This window comes from Nicotiana tomentosiformis, chromosome 10 (genome assembly GCF_000390325.3).
Source record: "Nicotiana tomentosiformis chromosome 10, ASM39032v3, whole genome shotgun sequence".
NCBI classification, from domain to species: Eukaryota; Viridiplantae; Streptophyta; class Magnoliopsida; order Solanales; family Solanaceae; genus Nicotiana; species Nicotiana tomentosiformis.
In genome coordinates this window covers 35,651,726-35,661,027 of record NC_090821.1, presented here as the reverse complement: position 1 = coordinate 35,661,027, position 9,302 = coordinate 35,651,726, and the positions used below count along the sequence as shown (strand labels likewise).

At 36.1% G+C, this 9,302-nt stretch overlaps 2 protein-coding genes across 2 annotated transcripts; one reads left to right on the top strand and one right to left on the bottom strand.

Moving 5' to 3' along the window:
- Window positions 1–1,662: 1,662 nt before the first annotated feature.
- LOC104095072 (translationally-controlled tumor protein homolog) lies at window positions 1,663–3,595 on the top strand. Its single transcript, XM_009601120.4, has 3 exons — window positions 1,663–1,821; window positions 2,750–2,823; window positions 2,952–3,595. Exons 1-3 carry the CDS (start codon window positions 1,794–1,796, stop codon window positions 3,354–3,356), a joined length of 507 nt encoding a protein of 168 aa, XP_009599415.1. The 5' UTR covers window positions 1,663–1,793; the 3' UTR covers window positions 3,357–3,595.
- Window positions 3,596–4,651: 1,056 nt separating this feature from the next.
- Window positions 4,652–8,821, bottom strand: LOC104095073 (DEAD-box ATP-dependent RNA helicase 52B-like). The gene is made up of 6 exons (XM_009601122.4): window positions 8,138–8,821; window positions 7,938–8,021; window positions 6,749–6,991; window positions 6,299–6,466; window positions 6,090–6,203; window positions 4,652–5,515 (listed from the first exon to the last, which is right to left on the bottom strand). Exons 1-6 carry the CDS (start codon window positions 8,603–8,605, stop codon window positions 4,937–4,939), a joined length of 1,656 nt encoding a protein of 551 aa, XP_009599417.1. The 5' UTR covers window positions 8,606–8,821; the 3' UTR covers window positions 4,652–4,936.
- Window positions 8,822–9,302: the final 481 nt, after the last annotated feature.

Below are 9,302 nucleotides of genomic sequence, written 5' to 3'. Positions count from 1 at the left end.
CTTGGAGTCTTTCCATTTTATTGTACTATTAATTATTAATCAAACAGTATTAAGTATTCGATCCTTAAGATCACTTCATGTATTCAGTTAGAGTTCGTGACTCAGTATTACCAGTCTTGGGAGGCTGTTTGTAATTATTTCCATTGTTGGTTTATATATAAAAGAATTTTTTTTAGCTTGAATTGTAATTATAATCGGCTTACTTAGTCTTAGAGACTAAGTGCCATCACGACGCCTGTGGTAGAATTTTGGGTCGTGACATGACTTCTGTCAAGTACTATCAATAGTTACCAAATCGACGAAAGCAGAGACTGTAAAAACTAGCTTACCAAAATTATACTTATGGACTCAAATAAAACGATTCAACTGACAAAAAATATAAAGTAAGAACAGATATAGTATTCAATAACTTCTTGCTTCGTGTCAGAAATGAAGAAGAACATCTAATAAACGATGATTTGGTTCTTCCAGAACACCTGGTTATCAATCCCAATTATAATACTAGTGCATTTAATAAGGAAAATATGTCTATCAATAGATTAAAACGCATTTTGTGCAAACTGCATGATAGAAGTTAAAAGGCTATCTTAGCTAGCAGAAGTGAATATGTTGATCAACTAAATAAAAGGTTGATTGCGAAATTTTATGGTAAAAATAAGATATTTTTCAGTTTTTGACTCAGTAGAATATGATACCAACAATTACTACCAACATGAATACTTAAATACTTTAATACCAAATGGCATTCTACCACACATGTTTGTTGTCAGGTTTATTTTTTCTTATGTATGTTAGTGTTACCTTATATGTAATAGACTAAGTTGAAATTGATCTTCCATTGCATATAGATTGATTTTGAAAAAAACTATGCCCGTCATGCTACTGAAGAACTTAGATCCGCTGAATAGCTTATGTAATAGCACATAGATGATACATAAAAGTTTTGACAATAACGTTATACATGCAAAAATTATGATAATGGTCAATGTGCTTCTAAGTATATTTTTATCCCCGAATTCAACTTCCGTCTTTCGAAACTAAAGAATATCCTTTTAAATTTTTGTGAAAATAATTTTCGGATGTTTATATTTTGTAATTATAATAAATAAAGCACAAGGAAAAATATCCTAAATATTAGACTATATTTATCGCAATATGTTTTCTTGCACGAACAACCATATGTTGCACTTTCAAGAGTAATATCAATATCGACATGGCAGAGCAACCAAAGCATTAGAAGGAAACATACACAGAAAATTATTTTAAAAAAGTATTCGGTAAGATACCATCAAATTAAATACTTTAAACTATAATACGTAATTATACAACTAACATGACTAAGTTGATCAGTTGTGTAAGTTCTGATGATGTCCTTTTATTTTAAATTCACATGTCATATTAATGTAATAATATTTTTCGGCTTTCAGATAATATAAATGGTTAAACCATCACGTACCATTATTAACGTGTAACGCACATTTATAAATACTAATATAAATAAATATTTAAATTATCATGTGTCATTATTAACGTGCACGTATCCTAAACAAAACCACAAGTTGGTGGGGCCAACAAAAGGGTGACAACGCAATTCTCCAATCCCGAGAGGACTATAATTGTCATTTCGTTAGCCAACTTGGTTTACCCTAACCCCGTAAAGGCGCTCCACTATAAAAATTCACGACGCAGCCATTTCGAAAACCCTCTTTGGCCTCTCTGTTTTCTCCTTCTCTTGTGCGTTTTTGTTAAGCAAGTTCTTCAGAGGGAGAAACAGAGAAAAATTCTCTACGATAATGTTGGTTTATCAGGATCTTCTCTCCGGTACTTTTCTATCCTTCCTTTTTTTCTTTTTTATATTTGGGATGTAAATTGCTCGTTGTTTTTAGCATGGGCTGTTTAAATCCTTGCTTGTTTGATGATTCTTTAGTTGTTTTGGATGGTTGTTGCTATGTGCTGGATTCCTTATAAGTAGTTATTGGTGAAAAGTTCTGTTCTTGTATGGATCTTCTTTTCTGACAAGTTGGATTAGCTCGGTATTTTTCGGCAACCATGTTTTTTATGCGGCTTGGAAGAGGATCTGTTTTTGTATTATGTTAGGAATGTCATACTCCCGATCCAATTTTTGTATTTATCTCGACGTGTTAAGGTTTAACCTAATAATTTTAATTCGTTAAACTATTCAATTTTGGAACTTTGATATTGTTGATGTGATGATGACCTCTGCCGTATTAGTTTCCTCAATCATTATTACATTAGTTTTTCTATACTATTATAATGTATTATATATAAATTAGATATAACACCAAAACTTTTTAAAAAACTGTCATTTTATAATTGGACGGGAGGGAGTATCATTTAGAACTATTGTAATTTATGTTTTAATTTAAGGCACCCACTTCCCCCGTGAATTCGGTCTGATACAGTAATTAATCATCATATATGGCCTTCAAAGTCGGATCGCTTGGGCCTCTGATGTCGTGTAGAATTGTAGTACTCCTTTGTAGATGAATCTGATATTTCTTTATGACCTCAACCAGTCACAGTAGTTTATTTTATTTTTTAGTGCTTGAGACAGTTTTTCCTTTGGATCTGCATCTATTTCTTCCCTGTTCCCTTCACTATGAACAGTTACTTTGATAATTTTTGGATTTATTGAAGATCTCAACTGTTGTTCTTTGAGTCCTTCTTTCTGGTGTTCCCTGTTTATTGTGGGATGTAGTGTTGCTAAATAAATGCTCCAATATTGCAGGTGATGAGCTCCTTTCGGATTCATTTTCCTACACTGAACTTGAGAATGGAGTGCTTTGGGAAGTGCAAGGGAAGGTAGGATTCTTTAACTTCATTTGCCACCACGCATTGCCTCTTAACATGTATATATTTTTACAAACTGTCTATTGTATAAGAAATGTTGTGATGTCTTTTTTTTTTTTTTTTTTTTTTTTGCATTTCAGTGGGTTGTTCAGGGAGCTGTTGATGTGAACATCGGGGCGAATCCATCTGCTGAAGGTGCAGATGAAGACGAAGGTGTTGACGATCAAGCCATCAAGGTTGTCGATATTGTTGACACTTTCAGGCTTCAGGAGCAACCTTCTTTTGACAAGAAGCAGTTTGTTGCCTACATGAAGAAATATATCAAGAACCTAACACCCAAGTTAGGCGCAGAGCAGGAAGAAGTTTTTAAGAACAACATTCAAGGAGCAACCAAGTACCTTTTGTCAAAGCTCAGTGACCTTCAATTCTTTGTTGGTGAGAGCATGGCTGATGATACTGGAATGGTGTTTGCCTACTACAAGGATGGCGCCACTGATCCTACCTTTTTGTACCTCGCACATGGACTCAAGGAGGTCAAGTGTTAAAAAGAGTAGGGGCTTGACCGGTTATGTGTTCCTGGTTTTGATGCATTTTTTACCATTAAATCAGTTGTCTGAAGTTAAATTTTATACTGCAAACTTATATAGCAGCTTCGATATGTGTGATTTATATGGATTGATTGAAGAATCAACACATATACCTAAGATGGTAGCAAATTCTTTTTGGTTTGTTGCTTAGTGACTGTTGGACATTCTTGTTGTTATGTACTAGCAATTTTGCATTATTCCGAGGTCTTGAATTTTTTTTTGTCCTAACGAATTTCAAAGAATAATATCTGTGAAGTGTAAAATTATGAACCAAGACTTGTAGCTGTGGCTCAAGTTCCATTATTACTTGAGGTTGCAGGCAATTGGTAAAGTTTCCGATTATGTTATTCCTTATTGGGGCTTAGGTACTATTACAAATGGTAGAAGGGTGCAAAAGCGGGATTATGTGATGGTTTATTTCCAAATGTACCCATGACACACTCCCCTTCCAAAATAGGGCAAAAGATAGTTCCCCTCGTACCTTGAGCACCTGAACATCCTCGTCTAAGTGTAAATAATAAAAGTCTGAATTTTTCATGAAGATAAACACTAAACTCAGGCATTAAGCATTAAAAATAGAAGCCACATTTGAAACTTGACGTGGCTTGTACGAGTTGTTGTGATGGTCTAGCAAGTTGTGGCACCTTGCCCGTCATGCTAAATGTCCATTTTTAGGTTGATCAAAAGGTTGGGACTGGATTTTTTTTCGCCCCATCTGCCTCTTATATGCAAGTGGGAGAACATTTTGATTCATAATTTAATTCTTGAATGTTTCCTAGACATTTTTGGTATCTCTATGGAGGTGGAAATCTGCAATATCTCAGGTATTCATGATAAATCAAAGCAGATCAATTCTCATGTTCTACAATTTGCCATTGAACTATTGTTTCTCAGTTTTAAAAAATGACCAACTTATGCTTGTTTGGAGATATTGTCCACTCATTGCTAAGGTCCCTGCAACAACTTCTTGCTACCAGAAAAACATGCCTGGATTAGAGCATAATAATCTTGCAACTTTTTAAGCAAAATTTCTGCAAAATGAAGAGGTTCCTTGAGAAAAAAGTCACTCTTTTTGTTTAATTTTACTGCAAATAAATTTGAAGGACTTCTTGGACTTTCTTTCAATTTTCCATTAAAAGTACTAGCACATATCAGGAGCTACTATATATATATATATATACACCCACCAATCACCATAATCATTGCATCACAGCTTTACAAGCAGCTAAGAAATTATGGCCATAACAGGAATATCGTTTGAAATACATAACATTTCCACATTAAATTCATCCAGCAAATGACCTAAATATATCTATGTAGCCAAAAGCATTAGATGATCCCAAAAATATAAGTCAGACAAATCAATTCGATACAGTATATGTATCTCCATTCTGCCTCTATGAATCTGAAGTCAACATGAACATCTACACTGTCCTTCAATTAGTAGTCAACTAGCAAAAGTTTTAATTAGTAGTCAACTAGCAAAAGCTTACTACCACAACTGTCACAATTTTTGCGGGGCTATACAACCTGAATTTTCAATCCCAGCCACTAGCAGTAACAGGTGCATAATCAAAACTGTAACGGTATGAAGCAGCAGGAAAGGAGTCCATTTCAGAAGGACCATAACAACCCGCTGCAAAAGGAGCACCGTAGGTGAAAGCGCTAGCGGACACAGCATAATGAGTAGCATCTTCTGTATCAGCAAACTGGCTAGAGTAGTTTCCACTACCACTATGGAAGGAAACACTCCTGTAATCATAGCCCCCGAACTTACTTCCAACATAGCGACTCGTTCTAGCACCATCACTGCTGTAACATGTTTCAGCATATTCACTCAGCCAATTAGGAATTTCTTGATTTGCCCCCTGCATCAATTCAACAAGATCCTTTGCCAAAGGTACATTCTTGTCATTGAAAAATGCAGTTGCCAATCCAGATTTACCAGCACGACCTGTTCGTCCAATTCTGTGTACATAGTCATCTATGTTCCTTGGCAAGTCAAAATTTATGACATGAGCAACATTTGGAACATCCAGACCGCGAGCAGCTACATCAGTTGCAACTAAAACAGGAGTTTGTCCACTTTTAAATGATTTTAGCGCTCGTTCTCTCTCCTTCAATATCATGTGAGAAGAGCATTAAATTTTTGCATACCATTAACAGACGTAATCAGTTTAACGCAAGAGTTACCAAGTAACAAAACCAAGATTGTATAATTAAGTAGAAATTTGCCTATTAGCATATCTTTTATTCACAATCCCCATTTTTTTCTTAAAGTGAAAAAAGAAAACATGAAATTATATATTTAGATCAGCTTAACCAACTTTACATGAACCCGAATCATCATACTGCAGTGTAACATGTTTAGATATCACAGATGAACACGCATACAAATACATCTTCCTACATCTGAGAATAGAATCTTAAATTATGACAACATAATGCAGCAAAAGTATGAACCATCCAGGTTTATCAACATTGACACCATAAGTAGTAGTCAATTAGCAAACAGAGTTACTAAAAAGTTGGAGTAAATCAGCAATAGATAAAATGAGTAGGGGCATAACAAGACTTAAATTTTTAAAATGCATGCAGTAGGCAGAATGAGCACGGGCTTGAGCAGACTCAAACTATTGAAGTGCATGAGCAAGCATTTGTTGAAAGCGGAGAGAAGGAAGAGAGACTAACAAACTGCATTTTATCACCATGAATGGCAATAGACGGGATACCACTCCTGACCAACCAACGTTCTAATGTATCTGCTCCTCTTTTGGTCTCCACAAATATTAGAGTCAAAGCCAGCTGCAACAATGATATAGAGATTTGATCATTTTGCTTATGTTCATGTTCAGAAGCAACTTAATCTTAATACAATCAATACCCTAAAGACTTCTCACCTTTGCATCCATTTGATTTGAATGTTGAGCATGAAGAAGATTCAGTAAATGATCCTTCTTGTCCGTATCAGGAACAAACTCAACTTTTTGAACTATTAGATCAGTGCTGGACCCAACTTTTCCAGCCGCCAAGAAGATGTAGTTTGAAAGAAAATCCGATGCAAGCCTCTGTATCAGTAAATTGAAAGGTGCAACAGTCATATATTAGTTATTACCTGAGCCAAGCGCTTTAGCTTGTAAAGAAGAGTAACAAACTCAAACCATTCAAGATCATCGCATAACTTTGCCAACAAAACCATCATATCATAATATTTGATGATTGGCTCATTTATGACAGTGATGTAACAAATATCTAAAAGAAACTAAATAGATTTGTCTGGGGAAAAAACAACACATGCAGGCACCACTCAGTAAATATGTAACACCAGTTTAATTAGGCAATGAGCTAGCCTGTATCTCAGTTGGAAATGTTGCACTAAAAAGCATTGTCTGCCTTCTACCAGGTGGGGGCATCTTCATTTTCTGAACAATCTTACGAACTTGGGGCTCAAAGCCCATGTCAAGCATCCGATCAGCTTCATCTAAGGCCAAATATTTCACTGCTTGTAAGGAAACTCTTGATTTCTCTATCATGTCCACCAAGCGCCCAGGTGTGGCAACTAAAATGTCAACACCCTTTTCCAGATTGCCTAACTGCAGAAGCAAAGTTATTAGAATCAAGGACTGAGATGCAAAGAACATAGGACTTTAAACTGATCATGCATGCTTTAGCCTAAATGATAAAGAATGAAATATGCTAAACCTTCTTTTGTTAAGTAATGAAGGATACAAAGCAAGAAAGAATGCATCCAGGAAATAAAGCATAGACAGTTGAAGCAAAGTTTGCAGGAAATGGTGAAAGAATTAAGGCCTGAGATTCATTGAGCATATCATTGTAAAACTGGTCCATACTAAAAGCCAAAGATGCAACAAAATATCCTATTATTTTTTAAGGATGGTGATTAAACATGAAGGCGTCTAGAAAATACAGGGTGACATAATCAAATTAATTTGCATAGAAATTAAATAAGATACACTCTGCTAGCAGTAAGATGAAGATAAGAGGAACAAGAGAAAATATTACTCCATCCATCTCAAAAAGAATGAATGATAAGGGTCAAACCTCCATCTCAATTCCAACATTAGTTGATTTATTTTCTCAACATAATTAGAAACTATCAACTACACCTTTTTTATGATTACAAATATTTAAAAAATGTATGAAATAGTTGTAGTGAAAGAAAAGATTGTTCAACTCATGATGAAATCAATAGTGTTATACGAAATGAGACAAGGGGCTCATAAAGAGCAATAACTCAGCCAAAGGCATGTAGGAGGATGCATTCAGCGACTCATGCCTGCCACCAGACGTACACAGCCTTTTATAATCCTTCTAACACAACTGATGGAGATCTTGACCATCAAAATACAGCGTTGCAACAGGTTTTTAGCTATGCATTAGGGTACAAACATTTTCTCCACCATATCATTTTCTATGATCTCGACTATAGCAACAACTGAAGAAGACGCAAATTACACCAAAAAAGGGGGAAACGGAAAAAACAATAAACAGTAAGGCAAAGCAAAAAATAAAAAAAACCTGAGGAATTATGGGTGCTCCTCCATATACAACCACAACCTTCAATCCTGTCAAGTAAGAGAACTTCTTCGCCTCTTCATGTATCTACACAAAACACCCATAGTAAGAGTTAATAGGTTAAAAGTAGCCATAAAAGTCACACTTCCCCTTGTATAAAGGAAAAAGAGAACCAGTATATGATTATGAAAGAGGGAGGGAACCTGACAAGACAACTCTCTAGTAGGAGAGAGTATGAGAGCAAGAGGAAAAGCGCAACCCCCCCTTCCCCTTGTACTAGTACTAGTAGTTCTTTTGTCCTTCAAAATCCCACTGATAATGGGAAGGCAAAACGCGGCCGTTTTCCCTGAACCCGTCTGAGCACAAGCCATCATGTCTCTCCCCGCCATTCCGACTGGTATTGCGTATCGCTGAATCGGCGTTGGCTTCACATAGTTGCACCTCCTTATGTTATCATACAAGTCACCAATTTCCGAAAAGGACGAGAGTGGCTCCGGAATATCAGCCCCAGTAACCTCTACTGGAACATCATCATATGCATTTATATTCAGTTGTTCAACATTAGAAGGTGGAAGCGATGGGTTCCGCAGGTGAGGAGGGAGGTAAGTGGGTCGAGTAGAACGACTGGAGCGAGTTGACTCGGTATAAGAACCATTCCATGGCATACTCATTTTGGAAAATAACCCTAAAGGATAAAAGCTGATGAGAAAGAAAGCTAAGGTTTAAAGGTTTTGATAGACCATTACTATTATATTATACTCCACTATGTATCTGAGGGGAGTAAAAAGGTAGCAGCGAATAGAGAGAGGTTTTGGGGATCATCGAGTGTGTGTGTGATGATTGGAGGAGAAGAGAACCAATTAGGTGTGATTTCCAATAGAAGAGAGAGAGAGAGGGAGTGGGAGTGGAAGACTGGGAAATAGAAGGTTACATGGGGAATAGGGAGAGACTTGCAGTGTATACCATTTTGGTAATTTCTACTCCCACCTTCACCCTTCAAGCGCGTCCAATGCACATCCAAGTCCCAACATTAGAGAAAATTTAAAGAATAATGTTAATTCTGGAGTATCTCCGAGTAATTCACCAAGCACCATGCTACGGTCTAGGTGTCAATAAACCTACTTGTCAAGGTTAGAATGAGTAGGCTCACACTGATTCTTATTGACAAAATACTTACTCACTTTGCTTAATATTCTATTCATGTTAGTTAGTAAAGTATTTTTATTAGAAGGCATTATTTCCAATATTTAAAAAAACTGATTGTATTGTTGGGGTTAATTCCATATGTGTGAGTTTGCTACGTTGCCGATCCTAAATTTGGATAAAGGAGGCAGGGCGGATTTATGGGTAAGTATATGAGGCATGTGA

Excerpts from the sequence above, each read along its gene's own strand:
- LOC104095073 (XM_009601122.4), bottom strand. The coding sequence starts at position 8,605 with ATGAGTATGCCATGGAATGGTTCTTATACCGAGTCAACTCGCTCCAGT. Across the intron at positions 6,992-7,937 it reads GAGCACCCATAATTCCTCAG|TTAGGCAATCTGGAAAAGGG; the intron begins GTTTTTTTTATT and ends TTGCTTCTGCAG. Across the intron at positions 6,467-6,748 it reads CATTTCCAACTGAGATACAG|AGGCTTGCATCGGATTTTCT; the intron begins GCTAGCTCATTG and ends TTACTGATACAG.
- LOC104095072 (XM_009601120.4), top strand. The coding sequence starts at position 1,794 with ATGTTGGTTTATCAGGATCTTCTCTCCG. Across the intron at positions 1,822-2,749 it reads TTATCAGGATCTTCTCTCCG|GTGATGAGCTCCTTTCGGAT; the intron begins GTACTTTTCTAT and ends CCAATATTGCAG. Across the intron at positions 2,824-2,951 it reads TTTGGGAAGTGCAAGGGAAG|TGGGTTGTTCAGGGAGCTGT; the intron begins GTAGGATTCTTT and ends TTTGCATTTCAG.